Source organism: Cyprinus carpio, chromosome B21 (assembly GCF_018340385.1).
Source record: "Cyprinus carpio isolate SPL01 chromosome B21, ASM1834038v1, whole genome shotgun sequence".
In the NCBI taxonomy this organism is placed as follows: domain Eukaryota; kingdom Metazoa; phylum Chordata; class Actinopteri; order Cypriniformes; family Cyprinidae; genus Cyprinus; species Cyprinus carpio.
In genome coordinates this window covers 13,971,051-13,995,276 of record NC_056617.1, presented here as the reverse complement: position 1 = coordinate 13,995,276, position 24,226 = coordinate 13,971,051, and the positions used below count along the sequence as shown (strand labels likewise).

The following is a 24,226-nucleotide window of genomic DNA, read 5'->3' as shown; positions in this document are numbered from 1 at the left end:
TTTTTTTCTTAAAGTGTGCATCATCTTTTTGAGTCAAATCCTTGCATATAATTTGTTAATTAGAATAATGAGATATTTGGGCCATTACCAAGCAACTTCTATATAAACGTAATTATTCTTTGCAATGCAGAGGAAACACAGAAGCTGCATCTGAAGTGGCATTTAGATGTCACACTGTTTAATGCAGCTCAGACGGACATGGGATGCTTTAACCTGCAATTATAAATGCATAGATAAATATTTTAAACATAAACCGTTGAATACTGAAGTTTGAAATTATAAAAAAAAAAAAAAAAATGAAAAGATACTTTAAATGTAAAATTTAAACCACCAGTAGGTGGGAATAAGTCACTGTTAATAAGTGAGTCATTGCGATTGAACCAAATCAATGGTTGATTCATTCAGGAATAAAGCACCATCATGTTGCTCAGAGACATAGAACAGTGCTGTGGCTTTGTTTGAAATTTATTCATAATTTTATTATTATGTTGTACAAATATAGCAAAAACAGGTAATATGGTATCTAAAAATTAAGTCTTTTAATTAACTTTTTGTTTATTGAACTGTTGCATAAAATCAATAGCTTATCACATTTGAAATCATGTTGATTTTTGGAGAAAATAAATATATAAATTATATTTATATAAACTATATTAAATTATATACTTTTCTTAATTTTCTGCTCCCATGTCTTGAATTTTGTGATCATTCAAAATGTATTTTAATAAACTGAATCATACAGTGAAAGAATGCACTGAAAATGCGCACGTGCACTAGTCTAACCTACTAAACTTCATCATGGATGTTTCTCTGGTATTTTCAATGGCAATGGTTTTTTTGTTGTTGTTGTTGTTTTTACAAATCTCATTTGATTTATTTGTGAATTTAATTAATGTTTGTGAAACTTTAAGTTTTATTTGTGGAACTCATTCAGTTAATTTGTCAATATGTTTATTTTTTTTGTTAATCACTTTTACATTTATTTGTGGATCATAATATATTTATTTGGAATGAAGCAACAATGCTATCTCCATAGAAAACTGTGGGGGTAAATAAGCAGCCACAGCTGCTCCTGTTAATTGAAGGTTGAATAAATTACATGCAGCTAACTTAAATTATAATTATACCATTATAACAATCCGATTGTAATAAAAAAAATTAATATAATGTAATAAAAATGCATCCATATACAAAATACATATTATTGTGGAAAAATAAAAGTATGTTTCTTTACCTTTTCATTCTATTTTTTATAATTCATTTTTTTTTTAGAGTTTTAATTAAATTCTCTCTCTCTCTCTCTTCAGTTGTTGGCTATTGTACTGTATGCATTTTCAGAGGTGATGGAAAGCAAAATCATTTGGTGCTCTTTGTAACATACTGTGGGATATTTTGTGGGGTTCCCAATTACAGTGTCCCTTATGTTTGCTCTCAACATAGCATTCTTGGTAAGAAAATGAAAATGACTTGTGTAAGGACTTGAAATCAGCAGTGTATTAAAAGTTGAATCGCAAACAATATATATATGTGTGTGTATATATATATATATATATATATATATATATATATATATATATATATATATATATATATTAAAAAACAAACCAAAAATTAATAAATTAATGAAGTTCCACAGTCTCTATTGAAATTCCTGTTTAAATATTGGTGCCCCTTTAATGAAACCTGACCCGAGCATGCAGTGACGTCTCCCTGCAATGGACCTTTAGCACAATATCCTTCATGCAAATGTAGTCCTGTATTGTAACCAAATGTGAGCTGCTTTGTGTCAATTAAAGACGTTAGAAATAACGAAAAATGGACAATATTAATACAGTAAACCAGATAAACTGGCACTCAAAAACCGGAGAAAAATGATGATGATCAGTCAACATCAAGTTCAAAGGTTGTTTGTGAATGATGTCGAAAAAAGTCCCGGAGTTTGTTACCGGTGAATTATAAAGAAGAAATTGTAGAGCTGCTAAAACTGGCTGGACCAGTGGTAAGTGAATAGATTTTAGAGGCCCTTTTTACGTTGCTTGTTGCCAATTAACTAACCATATATCGAGATGATTTTAATTCAATGTTGATTGAAAAACGTTTTGTAAAGTTCAAAATTTAAGTTTCCTTTTCATTTTCATTTTGTGCATGGATCCGGGTAACTTTTGAGGTCTGGTAGAAAATATGACAGGCTACATAGGCTATAGGCTCATATGGATTAATCATTAAAACATCTATTGCCATGACGATTATTCCACTACGTCTATTAAACGTTTGAAATCAAAATCACATCGGAATATTTAAACCTGCTTTTTCTGGTATTTGGAATATTTAAATCTGCTGATCCAGAGAGAGCGGCGCTCATTGTGCAGGCTTTATGCCTTAAACAGCTTCACAAACAGTCTACACAGTAGGCTACATTTCTGTGTTGCAAACATTAAATAATAACGAAAGTATTAGGATAAAAGTTTACAGTCCGGATATAGACTCTGAGAAATGAGAAACTGACCTTTGGAACTTGTGTATGCTTCAAATATAGATTGTATGTTACATTATACCAGTAGGTAGTGACCAGTGACTGTTAAAATGCATGTGATGATGTCTAATTCATTCAAGCAAGAGATTCGTCCGAAAACGAAACGAACATTTATTTCAAATATTTTTTTTTTTTACACATTTTTTTTTTTAATGGGCTCATTTATAACATTTTAGACTAATATATAACATTAAATAAATCATTTTTAAGAAGCCTAAGTGAATATTAGCTTACATGTAATTTTGTTTTTGTCTAATGTTTTGTTTTCAGAATCGTGGGAGAACCGATCTCTATTCTAAAAATCAATTATCCAGAGTCAACGCTCAGTAATATCTTGCATCTAGCCTATTATTACGGTTTCTGATATTAAAATGTAGACTAAGATGTAAAATTTACGATCTGACAGACTTTACGTATTGAAAGGATTTGGTACATTTCATATTCATATTCATTCTTTATTGTCCTCAATAGAGGAAATTTGTTTCCACAGTCCGTACCAAAAAGTAACATTCAACACTCATAACATACACGTACAACACAGAATTTTGTACACATGAGTAGATTAGACTTTCTGTAAATTCAGCGCTCTTATTGCTGAAATTACAAAGCTTTTCCCTAGTCGTGATTTTTTTATAATGCAGTTGTCTATATCTGCGACCTGAGGGAAGAAGAGTGAAACATGAGTTAAGAGGGTGGCTGGGGTTTTGTATGATGGTATTTGCTCTGCGAATGGTAGCAGCGTCAATGAGAGCCGGCAAGTTGGGTGTGGGAAGACCAATTATTTTTGAAGATGTCTTAGTGATTCTAAGAAGCTTGTTCCTATTAGTGAGAGAAAGTATAGTGAAATAGCAGGTGGCACAGTACAGAAGGACGGGTTCAATGATGCTACGGTACAAAAGAAGAAGAAGATGTGGTTTGACTGAAAGAGATCTGAGTTTGCATATGACAGATAGTCTCTGTTGGCAGCGCCTGTGAATGTCTATGGTGTGATGGTGAAAACTCAATTTATCGTCCAAAATAATGCCAAGGTACCTAAAGCTGTTCACAATGTCCACTGACTGGCCCTTGATGGAAATATGGCAGTGAGCAGTGGAGGATTTTTGGCGCGTCTCCAGGATAAGTTCCTTTGTTTTAATAATGTTAAGAAGGAGATGACTATCTGTACACCATTGAGTGAAATTGGCAACAGATTGATGATATGCTGTGACTGATTCCGTACCAGTAAGTAGGGCGAGTATGGCTGTGTCATCCAAGTATTTGAAATACTTTATAATGTCAGAAGAACTACAGCAGTCGTCAGTATATAATGTGTAAAGGAACGGACTGAGGACGCAGCCTTGAGGGGCTCCAGTGTTGACAGTAATGGTGGAGGATTTATAACGCATTATTATACCACTTCTCATCCAGTGAAGTTGCAAACCCAAAAAGATCCGCCCTCTTTCTGGGGCGATGCGAGCGAGTATTGGCAGAGAGTGGATCAAAATGATCTGTTGTGCAGATGCAGGGAAGTTTGAATTGATTACTCTATAAATGCATTGTATTAGTTGCAAACTGATACTCACTCTAAAAAGATGATTGCGATCTTCATGAGCACTTGAACCATTGGATTTGAAGCATTCTGTCAGGTGTGAACTTGAATCACGCCAGGTTTTTTGTATGCAATTGAATTCTTCCAGAGGGAAGATGGCGAGCCAAGCACCCTTGATCATTGGATCCATGGAGTCATTAATTGCTACTGCAGTAGGACATCAGTGGAACCTTGAATGCATTTTTCCCCTTTCTTCTAAATTCCAGATTGGGATTGGATAGAACATTTTTTTTTTTTTTTGGTAATTCTTTTTTAATTTTTTTGTTTGTTTGTTTTTGTTGTTGTTGTTGTTTTGTTTGTTTTTTAACCAAAAGTCAGAACTAATTTCCACTAAAGGAAAATTTTTTTGTCATCTGAAAGACTGGACTGAGGAACTTAAAAAAAAGGGAGACACATTCAGTGGTTCTTGTGATAACAATTGTGTTATATTTGTTATTTCAATACAGTTCATGTGAAATGGTAATTTGTGTGTTATTATCCATAACGTCTGGTTGTGCCATTCATTATACTAGAATTCAGTGACCCTGAGTTGAGTATTGTGTAAACGTGGCGAGCTCAGCCAGGAGATCTCTCTTTTATCTTCTGATATCTTTGAAGGATTCAGGTTTCCAAAATACCTTCTAGATCCTGTAAATGGTACCAAATTGAAGTTACTGAACTGTGTATGCTGAAACTTAAGCAGTCTAAAGTAAGCAATAATTCATCTTATTGATCAATACCCATGATAATTTGTTTTGTGAGCGGTAAACATGGATATATTAATTAAGGAGGATTTAAAGTTTCTAATGTGTTCTTGTTAGTGGGTTATCAGATACTGCTGTGGATGAAGAAGTTGCTGAATTTTTGCAGAAGTATGGGAAAATTTCAAGAACTGTAAAAATAACAGATGGTCAGTCTGAGTACTACGGACAGATAATAATTGAATTTGAACATGGCTCTGCTATAGAGGCTCTGAGTTCTCTTGGCCTACCTTTTCATAGACCATGTCTTGGCGATCCTACTGTGATCCATCACATACAGAACCTTGCAAGTCTGTATAGCAAAACCCGTGGTACTACCACCACTAATGCTTATTTTCATCTATAGATCGTGATCAATCTATTCATCTTATTTTCGTGAATGAGACTATTTTGCTTGTAACACTCCAAAGACAAAGGAAAATTTGAAATCGCATCATATGACCCCTTCAGGAGAAAAACACAACCAGACAAGGCTGCTCCCCTTGTAAAAATATGCACAACGAGACCAATGGAATTTTGTGTGCATGGATTTCCTTTCCCTGGAACCAAACAGCAAGAACACAAAAGACATACTCTTCATTACCGATCATTTCACAAAAAATGCGGTAGCAGTTCCTACAAAAGATCAAAAAGCCACTACTGTTGCCAAGTGTTTTTGGCAGCAATTCCTTGTGCATTATGGTTTTCCGGAACGGCTGCACAGCAACCAGGGAAGGGATTTTGAGTCTCACATCGTAAAAGAGTTGTGTGCCATCACAGGATTTCGGAAAGTAAGAACCAACCCGTACCATCCCCAAGGAATCCCAGTAGAGCGATTTAATCACACTCTCCACAGCATGCTGGGCACTTTGCAGAACAAATAGAAGACTCATTGGTGTGACTATGTGAAGCCCTTAACACATGCGTACAATTGTACAAAAAATGATGTTACAGGGTTTTCACCCTATGAGCTCATGTTTGGTTGACAGCCAAGGTTGCCTGTGGAAATCGTAGAATAATGTAAAATGATCAAATACTTAGTACTGGCTGTAATCAGTTTTGTCTCAAGAATAGAGGACATGACAAATCAAACATACAATATTTTAGCTTTAGTGACAGTGATGTGACATACAGCCAAGTATGGTGACCCATAGTCAGAATTCGTGCTCTGCATTTAACCCATCCAAAGTGCACACACACAGCAGTGCACACACACACACCGTGAACACACACCCGGAGCAGTGGGCAGCCATTTATGCTGCGGTGCCCGGGGAGCAGTTGGGGGTTCGGTGCCTTGCTCAAGAGCACCTCATTCGTGGTATTGCCGGCCCGAGACTCGAACCCACAACCTTAGTGTTAGGAGTCAAACTCTCTAACCATTAGGCCACGTCTTCCCCAGAACAACGTCACACACTGCGGCCTTGAGTATTAAAGGGGTAGTTCACCCAAAAATTAAAATTACCCCATGATTTACTCACCCTCAAGCCATGCTAGGTGTATATGACATTCTTCTTTCAGATGAAAACATTCGGAGTTATATTAAATAAATCCACTGGAAGCCACTCTCTCGTGAATGCGCAAATGGCAGTTAGCGGAAGCTAGAGATATTTTTCTTACACAAATGCATTACTTTGCTTCAGAGGGCCATTATTAACCCCCCGGAGCCGTGTGGACTTCTTTTATAATGGATGTGTGCAATTTTTTGGAATTCAAATTTTGGGCTACCATCCACTCCCATTATAAAGCATGAATCAGCCTGGACATTATTTAATATAACTTTGATTGTATTTGTCTGAGAGAAGAATGTCATATACACCTAGGATGGCTTGAGGATGAGTAAATCATGGGATAATTTTCATTTTTGGGTGAACTATCCCTTTGACACTGGAAAAAAAAAGTGACAATGTCTTGTGGTTGTTATCAGATCCCCAAAACGTGTTCTCTCTTTGTGCAGTTCATATCTCAGCTGATGATCTTTCTGATCAGTTTTATCAGCACTGTGTTCTGTGGACACTTGGGGAAAACTGAACTGGCCGGTGTGGCTCTGGCTATTGCTGTGAGTTCACAAATTACTTCATTATATTGGAATTCATTAAAATGCTCATTACATTTGTAAATACATCCTTTTCGCTCACAGGTCATTAATGTGACTGGCATCTCCATCGGCTCTGGATTGGCATCTGCATGCGATACACTCATCTCTCAGGTCTGATAGTGAATGTTCAGTAATGTGAGTGTCATTTTACTCAGGTGTCATTTGAATTGAATTGTGTCCTCCAGACGTTTGGAAGTAATAATCTGAAGCGGGTGGGCGTGATACTTCAGAGAGGGATTCTCATCCTCCTGTTGGCCTGTTTCCCCTGCTGGGCGCTGCTTATCAACACTGAGCCCATCCTGCTGGCTGTCCGACAGAGTCCCAGTGTGGCCAGGTCTGACACTTTCAGCATTTACTGGATGTTATGCATTAAATAATGTTCCTGTTTAGCAAAACGTACCTGAATCTGCTGATAAAAAACTAGTTGTCAGGATATTTTAATGGAAGCAAATTACACAAGTATTGTGAAATAAGTTGGTTTAAACATAATGTCATATCATTTGGGCATGTGACTGTCACATGGACCTACAGTTTGTGTCAGTGAAGCTTCTTTAACTGTGTGTGATTATTTTCTCTCTCTCTCAACAGTCTGTCACAACTCTATGTAAAAATATTCATGCCTGCTCTGCCTGTGAGTGACAAATTTGAAATGTTTTCACTATAACTATGAATAATTGATCAATTAAAAACTATTCCACTATACGTTCCACTATATGACTTTTAAAAACTATTTTCAGGCTGCCTTTATGTATCAGCTGCAAGGACGGTATCTTCAAAATCAGGTAAACCCAGGCAATGTTTTTCCATTGTTATTTTGCCTGAGTTTAGTGTTCATATATAGTTTAATTTACACTGTCAAAAGTGGTAACCAGCAATTGTTACCTTAAAGAGATATTTTTTACCTGATTTAATCAATAAAATATATGTGCGTGTGTTTTAGATATGAGTGATTTAGATATGAAATAATATTTTTGACTTGAATACAAATTGGTAATTTTAATGGTACCATTTTTTTTCAGTATGATGGTCTGTTTTTCTTTGTTTGTTTAGGGCATTATTTGGCCGCAGGTCATCACAGGAGCAGCAGGAAACATCCTCAATGCTTTAATAAACTACATCTTCCTTCATCTGCTTGATCTTGGTGTGCCGTAAGAAGCTGTCTAGATTCTGTTTATCCTGTTTCCAGGGATCTTAGATTGTTTTCATTTATTTCTAAAGAACAAAGGCTTAAAAGTAATAATGAGGTCGCAATAAGTTTTTTTTTTTTTTTTTTTTTCACAGAGGATCTGCTGCTGCAAACACTATTTCCCAGTATTCCTTAGCTGTGTTTCTCTATGGATACATCCGCTGGAAGGGCCTGCATAAAGCCACATGGGATGGTGACTGTTTTATTTGGTTTTCAAGAGAGTGTATGGTTTATGATATAAGACACAAAAGATTTGCTCTGTTTTATAGTGCAATATGACATTCAAAACTTAAAAGAGTCAAGGAATGTGACTGATAGATGTATTTTCACCACCACATGCCTTTTCACTATAAGCTAGTTTTGAAATGTTTAAATGTTATTATAGTTTAATCATTTTTTTATAATTATTATTATTCCATAAATTACACACCTTTTAAAAATTGTTTTAACATTAAATAAATATTTCAAAGGTGATTATGTCACTTGTGGGAGAAATATCTAACAGTTTTATGTCTTATGGTGCAAATTACATTGTTTTCTTTTTTTAATATTTTACCAGAAAGTTGTTCACTATGTGACTTTTTAAAATGAAGTGGTGGAGAGTTCACTGAAATGTTTCTGATAAGTCATGTCTCACCAGGTTAATTTTTATAAAATACTGCCTACATAGGTACTCAGTGTTGAAACGTTATATCTTTTTTGCTTGATCTTCATCCATTATTATTAAATAAATAAATCTGGTGTTCGATTTATTGTTAATTAGTCTGATATATAAATGTGTTAAATGTGTGTATTTTTCCCATGTATCCTAGGCTGGTCTCTTGACTGTCTGCAGGAATGGGGTGCCTTCATTCGCTTGGCTTTTCCCAGCATGCTCATGCTATGTGTGCAGTGGTGGACATTTGAGATTGGTGGATTCCTAGCAGGTTTGCGATATGTTATTGTTTTTATGTAATTAAATTTGTTTGTCATGAATATATTTGTGATCTTGATGTATTTTATTGTTGTAGGGCTCATCAGTGAGACTGAGCTAGGAGCCCAATCTGTTGTGTATCAGCTAGCCACTATTGCACATATGGTAGGTGTACAAATGTTGTCTTAAAAACAAAACTTTACTTTTCAGGGGTCTTCTCAGACTCAACAGCACCAGTTTTTTTTACTGGTCAATGGGTCAAGATATAAGCATTACTCTCATATAAAAGATAAACTGAAATTAAAACCTGTTGACAGAACTGTGGAACAAAGATTTCTGTTATTCCACATTAACTATTTACATTACTTAAAGTATCATTTCTCATTAGCAAATATTATTTTGTTATCCTCTGCATGGGTGGATACATGGGTTGGTTACAGCAACCAGATCATACATTGTAACTAAATACACCAGCCTTTTATTTTGTTGATTTTTTTTCCTAAAGCAACTGTAACATATATCAAATTGAACAAATTATCAAAGTATTAGATCCTGACAGCTGTAATCTTGCATATTCATACAAACCCGATTCCAAAAAAGTTGGGACACTGTACAAATTGTGAATAAAAACAGAATGCAATGATGTGGAAGTTTCAAATTTCAATATTTTATTCAGAATACAACATAGATGACATATCAAATGTTTAAAACTGAGAAAACGTATCTCTGCAAATGTATGGGAACTGAGGAGACAATAATTTTCATGGCATCAACACATCTCAAAAAAGTTGGGACAAGGCCATGTTTACCACTGTGTGGCATCCCCTCTTCTTTTTATAACAGTCTGCAAATGTATGGGGACTGAGGAGACAAGTTGCTCAATTTTAGGAATAGGAATGTTGTCCCATTCTTGTCTAATACAGGCTTCTAGTTGCTCAGCTGTCTTAGGTCTTCTTTGTCGCATCTTCCTCTTTATGATGCACCAAATGTTTTCTATGGGTGAAAGATCTGGACTGCATGCTGGCCATTTCAGTACCCGGATCCTTCTTTTACGCAGCCATGATGTTATAATTGATGCAGTATGTGGTCTGGCATTGTCATGTTGGAAAATGCAAGGCCTTCCCTGAAAGAGACGACGTCTGGATGGGAGAATATGTTGTTCTAGAACTTGAATATACCTTTCAGCATTGATGGTGCCTTTCCAGATGTGTAAGCTGCCCATGCCACACGCACTCATGCAACCCCATACCATCAGAGATGCAGGCTTCTGAACTGAGCGCTGATAACAACTTGGGTTGTCCTATGTCCTCTTTAGTCCGGATGACATGGCGTCACAGTTTTCCAAAAAGAACTTCAAATTTTGATTCGTCTGACCACAGAACAGTTTTCCACTTTGCCACAGTCCATTTTAAATGAGCCTTGGCCCAGAAAAAAACGCCTGCGCTTCTGGATCATGTTTAGATATGGCTTGTTTTTTGACCTATAGAGTTTTAGCTGGCAACGGCGAATGGCACGGTGGATTGTGTTCACCGACAATGTTTTCTGGAAGTATTCCTGAGCCCATGTTGTGATTTCCATTACAGTAAGCATTCCTGTATGTGATGCAGTGCCATCTAAGGGCCCGAAGATCACGGGCATCCAGTATGGTTTTCCGGCCTTGACCCTTACGCACAGAGATTGTTCCAGATTCTCTGAATCTTTGGGTGATATTATGCACCGTAGATGATGTGACTTCAAACTCTTTGCAATTTTTCTCTGAGAAACTCCTTTCTGATATTGCTCCACTATTTTTTGCTGCATTGGGGGAATTGGTGATCCTCAGACCATCTTGACTTCTGAGAGATACTGGCACTCTGAGAGGCTCTTTTTATACCCAATCATGTTGCCAATTGACCTAATAAGTTGCAAAATGGTCCTCCAGCTGTTCCTTATATGTACATTTAACTTTTCTGGCCTCTTATTGGTACCTGTCCCAACTTTTTTGGAATGTGTAGCTCTCATGAAATCCAAAATGAGCCAATATTTGGCATGACATTTCAAAATGTCTCACTTTCAACATTTGATATGTTATCTATATTCTATTGTGAATAAAATATAAGTTTATGAGATTGTAAATGATTCCATTCCTTTTTTACTCACAATTTGTACAGTGTCCCAACTTTTTTGGAATCGGGTTTGTATGAAGAGCATGCACAGGATTGCAGCTGCGTAATCTGTACCACTTTACTGAAGATTTAGATTTCCCCTCATGGGAAAGAGGTTTGTGTGAGGTTTAACTTAAAATCTGTAACAGTTGCCAAGCAACCACAGACTTAACCCATTCTTTAATTAAGATTATTAAATCTAGCCCCAGAAATAACTGAAGTACTGTACATGTACAGTTTGTAAAGTTTTAATGAATACAATAACAAAAAAATGACAAAAATCATTGCTGTTGAAATAGGATAGTAGAAGAATAATTTCAAAAAGAAAACAGTTACAGCAGCAACAAGTTCTGGTTCTGAACATCTGTAATAAATTACATTTTAATTCCTTTGTTTCAAGTACACAGATTAGCTTGAACATAAGGTGTTTTCTTTTGTCATTCAGTTTCTTATTATTCTCACCTTTTAGTTTCCTCTAGGATTTGAAGTGGCAGCCAGTGTGAGGGTGGGAAATGCACTCGGAGCTGAAAACACAGAACAAGCCAAGCTGTCTGCCAAAGTATCTTTAGCCTGTGGAAGTATGTGATCTGTTCATCAACAGCTTTTTCATAACTGATGCTTAAGATGCCCAAATGTTTCAAAGAATGATTGAACATTGTTTAGTATGAAAATGCCCATTTATATAGTTATTGGTTAATGGTTATTGGTTTTGGTTTACGTTCATGGTGTGCTTTATTCTTTCTAGTGCTTGTTTCTTGTGTGGTTGCAACCTTAATTGGAAGCACAAAAGATATTATTGGATACATCTTTACCAAAGAAGAGTAAGTGTTTACAGAAATCTACTGTTCAGACTGCATTACACTAAAAAGCAATATAACATTTTACATTGGATATTGAGTATATTCCAAGAATTGTACATACAGTACCAAGAAGGTACACTTTATTAATATGAAAAGGAGAAACTGCAACATGCAGTATGTCATCTTGTGTAAAGAAGTCCCATCTTCTGAATAAATAAAAAATTATTTTATTGGGAGCATGGATTTGTGGCCATTAAAACATTCTACAATTAATATCTGATCTGTGTACTAAACTATCTCTCTCTACAGGGAGATAGTGCTCAGAGTCTCAGAGGTCATGATCGTATATTGCTTCTTTTATTTATTTGATGCCATTGCGGTAAGATTTAATTTGTCCAATATTTTATTTGTAACTAAATTTTGCACTAGAAAAAAAAAGAAAAAAAAAGACTTGTTTTCTATAACTGAACATCTGTAAATATACATTTACTTTGTGAAGCTAAATTGCATAAAATATTAAAACTAGACATTATTCATAAAATATTATTACATCACTGGTGTATTGTTTTTTCTTGTTTCATAAAAGTGTGTTGTTATATTCTGATGTCTATATTTTGCTTTCAATATATATATATATATATATATATATATGTATATATATATATATATATATATATATATATATATATATATATATATATATATATATTAGGGGTGGCACGGTTAAACTTTTTCATGGTTCGGTTTGTTTCACGGTTTTAGAGTCATGGTTTTCATTTCAGTTCGGTATGTGCTGTTTATGGAAAAACTATACTTTTTTAATTAAAAACGGAAGAATATTCTATCTAACTACGAGCAACAGCACAAATAAATACAATAGAGTAAAGATACAAACAATAAACAGTGAGTTTCAGTTTTTTTTTTTTTTTTGTTTAGGTAGGTCTAGCAGTTTTTATGTACAGAAATTGAATAAAGTAATCAAATGTAAAACAGCATTGCATATTGGACTGTATAAATAAAAGATTATTCCTCATTAAAGTTACAAAAGCTTTTTAATCAAGAGCAGTGAGTGATTTCTTTGTTGTTGCTGTTCGATTAATAAAAAGACTGTCACTTTAAGAGAATGCACTGATCCAGTAGGCCTACGTTCAGCCGGCTATGTCTGCTATAGGATACATACCAAAACGGGCATTTTAACATAATTAGGGGCCAAGCACCGAAGGTGCGTAGGCACCTATTGAAATCGTTGGCGTTCTTCTTCTTCTTCTTCTTCTTCTTCCACCGCAAGTCTATGGCAGCCCATAGAACCGATTGCGGGAAAGTTGTATAAATTGGCACACTGATAGAGGAAAGTCCCAACATTAACTATAGCAAATTTGAAGTCTCTAACTCCAACTCTCTAGCGCCACCACTTGTCCAAAGTTTCAATATTTTTATGCTAATAACTTTTGAACCGTAAGCCAGAAAATGAAAATTATTTTTTCCTCTGAATCCTTGGCTCAGGCCGAGTCGAATGAAATTCGCTATTTTCAATTGTTCGAAAAACCTACTTTTTCGAACTCGTCCTAGACGGTTTGTCCGATTTTCTCAAAAATTGGCTCAGATCATCTTCAGACGATGCCGACAAAAAGTTATGGAATTCAAGTTGATTCGTCCAACCGTTCTCGAATACCACGCGAACAAATTCTACGAAAAGCACACAAAAATGCTTGTGAGGCTATAACTCCGCAACGGTTTGGCATATTGAGACCAAACTTGGTGGGTGTTATAACAAGCATGAACTGAGACCACCTGCAGTGTTTCGACGCAGCGCCACCTAGTGGTCAGGAGATATGAAAAATGCATATTGTTGCTTATAACTTCTGAATGGTTTATCCAAAAATCTATAACTCCAAAACTGGTCTCTTTAGATTGGGTGGATCATGCCGAGTTGAATGATATCCAATTTTCACGTGTCGGCCATTTTGAATTATGTTTTAAAATGCTGTATTTTTTGAACGCATTATCGTATCGTTACGAAAATAATTACAAAAATGTTTGGCTCCATGCCCTGATGCTACTCAAAAAGTTTGGTGGCAGCGCCACCTTGTGGTCAAAAGTTATAATGAAATATCTTAAAAATGCTAATAACTTTTGAAAAAATTTTACTATTAAAAAGAAAATGGTCTCACTATATTATTTGGGTCATGCCGAGAACATCGATACCAATTATGCCAAAATTGGCCATACTTCCTGTCCGCCATTTTGATTAATGTTGAAAACCTACTTTTTCGAACTCCTCCTAGACCGTTAGTCCGATTAGACCAAATTTGACTCGGATCACCTTCAGAGTGCGCTGACAAAAAGTTATGGATTTCGTGTTGATATACGAAAGGGTTTTCATTTAGCGCATCAACAAATTTGTTCGTAAGATGCCAAAATACATCTGACGCTGTATCTCTGCAAAGCTTTGACATTTTTGCACCAAACTTTGTATGTGCCATTGTCACCTGCCATTGTCACCTCACACTGACCATGCCACATCAATTTGGTAACAGCGCCACCTATTGGTCAAGAGTAATAAACCATTCATTAACCATTAATAATTACACTTATAAAAATGCTAATAACTTTTTATTGCATTAGCCTATTGCAATGAAACTGGTCTCAAAATATTACGTGGCTTATGCCGACAACATAGATACCAAATATGCCAGAGTAAGCTGAACTTCCTGTCCGCCATTTTGATTTATGTTGAAAACCTACTTTTTCATACTCCTCATCAACCGTTTGTCCAATTTTCACCAAAATCGAGTTAGATGATCTTCAGACTGTGCTGACAAAATGTTATGGATTTTGTGTTGATAGACAAAACCGTTTTCGCCATACCACAGCGACAAATTTCAGGCATGATGCCAAAATGACACTTCAGCCTGTATCTCTGCAATGCTTTGGCATACTGACACCAAACTTTCTGTGTGCCATTGTCACCTCACACAGAACACACCAAAATGATTTGAGTACAGCGCCTCCTGTTGGTCAAAAGTGATAAGCCATTTATTCATAATACTAGTGCTTGTGTTTATGATTTTTCCGCTATTTCAATTACAATCATCCTAAAATTGCTGTAATTGTGAAAATCTCTGCAAAGCTTTGACATATTTACACCAAACTATGTAAGACCATGCCACATAAATTTGTTAACAGCACCACTTATTGGTCTGGAGTTATAAACCATTCATTAATTCTAAACTATGAAATTTTTAAAAATGCTAATTACTTTTGATTGCATTGACCTATTGTAATGAAACTGGTCTCTAAATATTCCTTGGGTCATGCCGACAACATACATATCAATTATGTCATAATAAGCCAAATATCCTGTCGGCCATTTTGATTTATGTTGAAAACCTACTTTTTTGAACTCCTCATCAACCGTTGGTCCGATTGTCACCAAAACTGAATCAGATGATCTTCAGACTGTGCTGACAAAATGTTATGGATTTTGTATCGATAGACAAAACCGTTTTCGCATACCACAGCGACGAATTTCAGGCATGATGCCAAAATGACACTTCAGCCTGTATCTCTGCAATGCTTTGGCATACTGACACCAAATTTTGTGTGCCATTGTCACCTCACACAGAACACACCAAAATGATTTGATTACAGCGCCTCCTGTTGGTCAAAATTGATAAGCCATTTATTCATAATACTAGTGCTTATGTTTATGATTTTTCCGCCATTTCAATTACAATAATCCTAAAATGGCTTCAATTACTCATTTCTGCGTTTGGTCTGATGCTCTATATGCTTAGCTACTCAATTTGCCTCTGGAGTGCTTGGCCCCGTAATTGCTGCTTGCAGCTATATTTTTTGTCTGAATTTGTCCATTTAAACACAATACTTCAGAGAGAGCTTATATTTGCGCGCGTTCTGAGGCGCGGGTTTGCGCGCTTCGGGTGAGCGCATGCACAATTTTTCTCACTGCGCGCGTCCTTTGGCTCTTACATGTTTAAACTCGCAAGGCTTAAATGAGTCTGTGAGGGCACGCTATCAGCAACCATTCGATGACGGAAAAAATGAATGATCATACCACAGCATTTTTTTTTTCTTCTCATGTCCAGGGTTTTTTTTTTCCAGGGTTTTCTTCTCATTTTCTCTCATCGCTGTTGTTATAATGTCTGGGATTCCAGAATGCGCATGCATCAACAGAAACATATATTAGCTGAACCTTGTTTGTTTTACGTGCTATTTATAGCAAACCATATTACAGATGCTTTGTCAGATTTAAGTTGAACCGCGGTCCGAGCGCGCGCCGAATCGTGTGTGGTGAACCGAACGGTTCGGTTTTTTTTCAGCGAACCGTGCCACTCCTAATACATATATATATATATATATATATATATATATATATGTGTGTGTGTGTGTGTGTGTGTGTGTGTGTGTATGTGTGTATTCTATCTGTAGGGCATTACAGGTGGCATTGTCAGAGGTGCTGGAAAGCAGCTGCTCGGTGCTCTTTGTAATATTGTGGGATATTATTTTGTGGGATTGCCAGTTGGAGTGTCTCTGATGTTTGCTCTCAGCATGGGCATAATTGGTAGGTGTCTTGCGAACACATTCAAGCCTGGGAAGCTACATGATAACATAAGAGTTTAATGTGGTGAAATAGAAACATTCACAGTAGCTTTGCTTAAATACACTTGAACAACCTCTGTGTAATCAAAATACTTTTTCATCCCTCTGGTGCTCAGTTACTGTTGACAAAAAAAAAAAAAAAACCTATGAATTTTTAATATGTGCCTGGCCTACCACGCTAAATGGCTTGACTCTAGTCTAGAAATGTGGCAGGCTGATAGAGGTAATAAAACCCAGCAACCACCTGAGCAACAATCACAAATTAATATTAATATGCAATTTTTTTTGTTTTTTTTTTTTTTTTACTATTGTCACTGACATTACCCATTTATCCTCTTATAAGTGAAAAGCCATTAGGAGTGATGAATGAATGACAGCATAATGAAACATCGCCCTTGGAAATAAATGAACACATCATTGGAGTATGGAGATATTTTTGTTGCATTATCCCAAATAAATAGATTATGATCTACATATAAATGTAAAGAGAATACCAAAAAAAAAAAAAAAAAAAACACACATTCACAAATACATTGAATGGGATCCACAAATAAATCTTAGAGTTTCACAAACATGAATTAAATTCACAAATAAATAAAATGAGATTTGCATAAAAAAAAAAAAAACATATTCACAAATCCACAAATAAGTGGGCTCCACCCACCGTCTACTCAAGCCAATCAGATAAAAACCACACTTCACTGACCAGTCGTACCACATTGTCGCTATAGCCAGTAATGTTTTGCTTTACATTCAGGACAGTCTTACCCAGAAATAATTAATTTATCTGCATTGGCTCAAATAGGAAATATAAAAGCCATAAAAATTGGTACGGTAAAAGATATTTAAAATTGGATACCACTGATACCATTTGATTGTATATCAAGCCAAGCCACAGTATTATATTTTACATGCTTTTGGAAATAATAATAGCGTGATTGGCTATAGCAAGAATGTGCTACAACTGGTCAGTGAAGAGTGGTTATTATCTGATTAGCTGGAGTAGATGGTGGGTGGAGTTCACGCATTTGTGGATTTGTCAGTGCGACGCTAGAAATGTTTCAAAATCCACAAATGCTTGCAGCAATCCACAAATGCACAGGACACGATTCACAAATGAATGCCAGGCAAAGTTGTTTGTGACATTATTTCTTGTTAATCTGTTTACATTTATTTGTGAATCATTATCTATTTATTTGGAATAATGCAACAAAAATATCTCCATATTGGAGGTCATGCGGCTAAATATGATGCACCCCAGTTGATAGTGTATACAAGCCATGGTTGTTTAATTTTAACCTGTTCTCAGATCTGTAGCAGAGTCGGCGCAGAGAACAATTTCATATAATAGGGTACTTGCTGCTGCAAAAACTCAATTGTGTAAATGCAGCCGCTTATATAAGCAAACCACACAATATGCACAGTGATATGGATTAAAAGAGCATTTTATTATCTGAGATCTTGATTGTAGATGCTTTCTGAAAGCACTCTGCAAACTGCTACAGCCAACACTGTCCAAGTATTTGCATGTTGAGCAGCAAGCTCATTGGCTGCTGGTGCACCAGAAACCAATCAGCAGCGCTGTGTAGATGATGTGATTACTAGCAGATTGAATTAAGCACCTATCAGTTTGCGCCATGTAGAGTTTCATTACAGAACTTTGTATTTACACTTTTTTGGGATACAATGATGCAGAAAAAATATACAGCAATGAAGGGGTTAAATTCTAAAACATGACGAGTGCAAAATAGACACACAAAAATTATTTCACTATTTTATTGAAATACCCTTAAAATACAAATACTAATTAAAAATAGTATTGAACTAAAATATAGTACATTCATTTAATTGAAAAAAAGATTCACTCAAGGTGTTTGGTCAATTTTAACTGGCTAGGAGTACAAGTGTGACTTGTAAGTTAGAAGCATTAGAGGGTTAAACTCAGTTACCACACTGATTTCATCCATCCATCTTTTCTTGTGTCTTCTCTCAATTGTTAGGTCAGTGGATTGGTTTTGTTGGATGCGTTTTCCTACAGTCTTTGTTCTTTATCATCCTCATTTGCAAACTGGATTGGAAAAAAGCGACTCAAGAGGTGGGTCTGCTTTCTTAATCCACATCTATATTCTAATTTGACAGATAATAACTTAAGTCTTTTTATTTTTATTTTCAGGCCTTGATCAGAGCAGGTGTACAAGACCCTAAGACTAAAGATGAATCTTACGCTATGATTAAGGGCTGCACAGAAGGTACTTTCTGTCTGTGGTGAAAAATGAATAAAATTGACTTTCCCTGTTGACTGATAAAATTGTCCTTTGTCCTTGTTAAGAAGTACCACAGGAATCCCAGCACACTGAAGAAGGCCAAACAGATGCAAACACAGATGTGGAAGGGCTCAGTGAAGGTGGAGGAATAACAGATGCTGGCACAAAGATCACAGTTGATGTGGTTTTGACCACCAAACAGCTCGTTATCCGTCGAGGACTTGCGATTTTCTTCATGCTGCTTATACTAGCTGGAGGGATTGTGTTAAATGAGGTGCTCACTTGATTTCTCAGATTAGCAAAATAAATACAGAGCTTTGTCTGCAATTAAGGGTGGGGGAAAAATTTTATACAGCATATTATTGCGATATTTTCCATGGCGATACTGTATTGATACACGGATGCCAAGTATCAATCTTTTATTATACTATTTGGTAGAATAATAAAATCAATTTCTTTACAGTCCACTAGATGGTGGTGTTGAGTTTTTTTCTAAAATCCTTTAAAGGGGTCATATGATGTGATTTCAATTTTTCCTTTCTCTTTGGAGTGTTACAAGGTCTTGGTGCATAAAGAAGATCTGTGAAGTTGCAAAGACTAAAGTCTCAAATCCAAAGAGATATTCTTTATAAAAGTAAAGGGTCAACCACACCCTCCTAAAACCGCTCGTTCTAACATGCCCCCACATGTCTACATCACTATGTGGGCAGATTTGCATAATGCCACCCAAATGTTCACCCAAAGAAAGAAGGCGTAACTTCTATTTTCTCTGTTGCCACCGCTGCCATTTTGTGGAGTCGCTGTGTGTTTCATTGTGAAAGCGAAATTACTTTGTTTGGCCTTCCAGAAAAGGATTGTTTTTTGTTGTTTCTCAGATCACAAATGCAGACATGGTTTTATGTTTATGCAGCGTGATACGCAATGCATAAAAAGACAGTATAAGTCATCATAATCAGTAATTATGTCCCCACTGGATGCAACAAATGCCTCATTTGTAATGTTTTTTATTGGTTTTGTCTTGTGTAGTGATGTCTGGATCGCGAACAAATCTTTCTATTTAACCGGATCTTCGAACCTGTTCACCAAATCAAACTGAATTGTTTGAAACGGTTCACGTCTCCAGTGCGCACTAATCCACAAATTACTTAAGTTACTTAAACATGTCTTACACTCCCTCTGACGTGAAATAAACCAATATCCTGAGTTATTCAGTCACTTCTAACAGTACATTGACTGAACTGTTTAAAGAGAACTGATGATGGGATGTGCACGAGCAGAGCAGCTGGTCTGAGTCTCGTTCTGATGGCCTGGGAGATGGCATATTATGTTAAGGGGTGTAACATTTCCGTCACACGCTTGAGGCATTCGGCCAATCACAACGCACTAGATAGCTGGCCAATCAGAGCACACCTCGCTGTAAAAATCGACACGTTTCAGAAAGGCGGGGCATACAGGAGAAACAATAATGTAATTATCTAATTATGGCAGACACCTCTGGTTAGGGAATGTTCCACTCAAGAAAAAAAAAAAAGAGATAATTTCAAGTCATTGTGTTTAAAAAAAAAATACAAATAATCCAGTGTGGCTGGCAGTCCTGGGTTTCCAGCTCCAAGTGCATTTCCCACCCTCACAGTGGCTGCCTCACTGATGATTCCTACAATGAACAACTATAATGTAGTCATGACAAACTAGCCTAAATTTAATTGCATAAAAACACAGATAGTTTGCAAACCTGCCAGGAATCCACCAATCTCATATGCCCAAGACTGCACACAAAACATGAGCATGCTGGGAAGAGCCAAGCTATTGAATGAACCCCATTCTTGCAGACAATCACAAGACCAGACTAATGTGACACAGAAAGAGATTTAACAGATGGTTACTATATTGTCAAGTGTTGAGCTGGTGATCAGGAAAGACAATATTTATCAAGGATATCTGAAGCTATCAGCATGCTTATCAGCAAATAATATCACATGACTCATCAGAAACATTTCAATGAACTTTCATCCACACCATCTTAATGAGTCACAAAGTAAACTGTTTTCTGGTTAAATATTAAAAAAGAAAACAACATACTTTGCACCAGGACATGTTACATATTCCTCTTTTACTGCAAGTCATTTATTAAGATGGATGGATGGATGGATGGATGAATAGATAGATAGATAGATAGATAGATAGATAGATAGATAGATAGATAGATAGATAGATAGATAGATAGATAGATAGATAGATAGATAGATAGATAGATAGATAGATACTCACCATCCCATGTGTTTTTATGCAGGCCCTTCCATCAAATATAAAAAAGAGAAACAGCCAAGGAATACTGGGAAATGTTGTTTGCAGCAGCAGATCCTCTGATAGTTAATAATAAAGTCCAGTTAATCATTTTGACTTTGTAAATATCTGAATCTAACTGAAGTTTAAATAAAAGAAATGTGCACTTTTCTCTAATCCCTCACACTGAATAAAGGCAATTAGTTAGTCCCTAAATAAGATATAATCAAAATGCTTACATCACACCAAGATCAAGCAGATATGAAGAAAGATGTAGTTAATTAAAGCATTTCCTGCTGCTCCTGTGATGACCTGAGGCCAAATATTACACTAAAGAAATTTGCCACTAGATGGCGGGCCAGAACATAGTCAAAGGATAACTTAAAGGGTTAGTTCACCCAAAAATTAAAATTATGTCATTAATGACTCACCCTCATGTCGTTCCAAACCCGTAAGACCTCCGTTTATCTTCGGAACACAGTTAAAGATATTTTAGATTTAGTCCGAGAGCTTTCTGACCCTCCATTGAAAATTTATGTACGGTATACTGTCCATGTCCAGAAAGGTAATAAAAACATCATCAAAGTAGTCCATGTGACATCAGAGGGTGAGTTAGAATTTATTGAAGCATCGAAAATACATTTTGGTCCAAAAATAACAAAAATTACGACTTTATTCAGCATTGTCTTCTATTCCGGGTCTTTTTTTTTTTTTTTTTTTTTTTTTGACAGCATTTGCAGTTACAAACAACACATACAAATACACACGTAAATAAACAAATTATACATAAATAAAGTACATACATAAATTAAACATATCCAGTGGGGTCTGCAAAGTCCAGCAAGGCTAATTGACAGGCAGTCCAATTCATAGCATCTCTTACAGTTATGAGTTCCAATTGCATTCAGTCACGTGATGTCACAAGTTTTGAATATATCTGCACAGTCTTCAGAGCTTTACAGTTCTTTGAATAACTTATGGAGTCCAAGTATTCATTGACTTCACTCTCAAACACAGGAAAGAAAGGGTTTAGAGCTCCTGAACTTACATTTATGGATGTGATATTTAGCGAGTATAAATAAAAGATTAATAATGAAATACTTTCCTTCCTTGTCCATCTTAAGGTTGATCACACCAAAGTAAACATATTTAAAGCAAAATGAGAAATCCACAATGAAAAAGGTTTGGATAAATTCAAGGATATCTGACCAAAATTTTTCTGTGTATGAACATTTCCAAAATAAATGGGAAATATCCTCATCTGACCTTTTACAGAAAGAGCATTCAGATTCAATATCTGGTTTATACCGCTTAAGCACACACTTTGCTGGGTAGAATCTGTGAATTAATTTAAACGTAACTTTTCTCACTTTATTAGTAAGCATATATTTGAAAGGCAAAGACCAAACGTTTTTCCAAGGGACATTCTCTGTTAACCTGTTCCAATATGGGATTATATAAGGTATAGTGACAATATCTTTTGGTATAAAGTCCTAATAGTTTTATTTTTATTTTTGTCTGGTGCAGTGCAGAAAAGCATAAACTCCCCACAGCAGTATCAGATAAATCGATATTGTGAGTCAGTGGCCATGGGAAATTAATGCCTCCCAGTAGCATTCTGATACCAGAAGGAATTGCATCAAAAACAATTGCATATTCCTTAACCAAAACGGGAATTTGAAATTTCTGAAAAAAATCTGAATAACTGTACAGTATGCAATTTGTGTCATAGAGTTGACCAACAAGTATAATATTATTCCTGTACCAATTTTCAAAAAATAAAGATTAGTTTTTGTAGAGAATGTCCTTATTGTTCCAAATGTAATATCAATGAGGTGAGAAGTTATGTTTAAATAAGAGAGACCAAGCCAAAATCATGTGTTTATGAAAACTGGACAGTTTGATTGGGATTTTGCTAATATTATAATTGCATAATAACAGAAAATTTAACCCACTGATTTTAGAGAAAATATAGTTTGGAATAAAGTTCCAAAGTGATGTTGGATTGTTAATGAATTGTCTGAGCCAGTTGATTTTGAAGGTATTGCTTAAAGTTGTGAAGTTCAAAAAATTTAAGCCCCCACACTGATTTGTGTTCATTATTTCAGACTTTTTGACATAATGAGTTTTGTTTTTCCACACGAAATTAAACAACATATCGTCAGTTCTTTTCAATACCCCACAATCAACATCCAAAGAGGCAGCCAAATAAGGAAATCTGGAAATTCCCTCCGCTTTTGTCAGTAACACTCTTCCTCTCAAGGATAAATCTCTTTGTAGCCAAGAGTTTTCAATGATAGGGCTAAAATTTAATGGACTTCTTATATTTTGGTCTTTAGTTATAATTATTCCCATGGTTGTAACCTGTACCTTCACAGGAATTGCATATATATTTGAAACATCACAATCTTTAACTGCCAATAGTTTTTTTTTTAGTTTAATTTGAGACCTGAAGCTTGTGAAAATCCTCTGATCAACTCTATCGCAAGGGGAATCTGGGAGGCATTTCTCAGGAAGATGGTGGTGTCATCGGCCAGCTGACTAAGGATGATACTTCTTTCAGCCAATGTTATCCCTTCCAAGGCACTGTTAGAGACATGTAGAGCTAAGAGCTGAGAGGCGATCAAAAACAAGTATGGAAAGATTGGGCACCCTTGTTTGATTCCACGTGACACTTTGAATGTAGGGGAAGTACCAAATTTCAATTTTATTGCACTACTACCATTTGTATATACAGGTTCCTGACAGTTCTGCAAAATCCATCTCCAAATCCATTTTTTTTAGTTCTTGCAGGATAAAACCATGTTCAAGCAAGAATGAAGCTGTTGTCAGTGATGAGCTCATTATAATCTAATAAATCTAGCACTAATCTAATGTTATTTGCAATATGTTGTTTCCTCATGAACCCAGATTGTGATTCATCTATAAGAGTGTCTAACACTTCTGAGTCTATTAGTTAAAACTAGTGCAAAAATTTTGTAATCGTTATTTAAGAGAGTGTTAGAACACCAATTCTCTAGACAGTTTCTGTCCTTTTCTGGTTTTGGAATCAATGTGATGACACCATGTGTCATAGTTGTT

At 35.8% G+C, this 24,226-nt stretch overlaps 1 protein-coding gene across 1 annotated transcript; it reads left to right on the top strand.

The window, feature by feature from the left end:
* Nucleotides 1–1,725: 1,725 nt before the first annotated feature.
* On the top strand, nucleotides 1,726–19,266 carry LOC109070619 (multidrug and toxin extrusion protein 1-like). The gene is given in 18 exon segments (XM_042748495.1): nucleotides 1,726–1,848; nucleotides 1,850–1,999; nucleotides 6,795–6,896; nucleotides 6,978–7,046; nucleotides 7,121–7,269; nucleotides 7,524–7,566; nucleotides 7,673–7,717; nucleotides 7,986–8,083; nucleotides 8,217–8,314; nucleotides 8,934–9,047; nucleotides 9,132–9,199; nucleotides 11,648–11,756; nucleotides 11,924–11,999; nucleotides 12,288–12,357; nucleotides 16,428–16,560; nucleotides 18,599–18,693; nucleotides 18,772–18,847; nucleotides 18,928–19,266. Coding segments are annotated over 18 exon segments (1,749 nt in total). The 5' UTR covers nucleotides 1,726–1,815; the 3' UTR covers nucleotides 19,149–19,266.
* The last annotated feature ends 4,960 nt before the right edge of the window (nucleotides 19,267–24,226 follow it).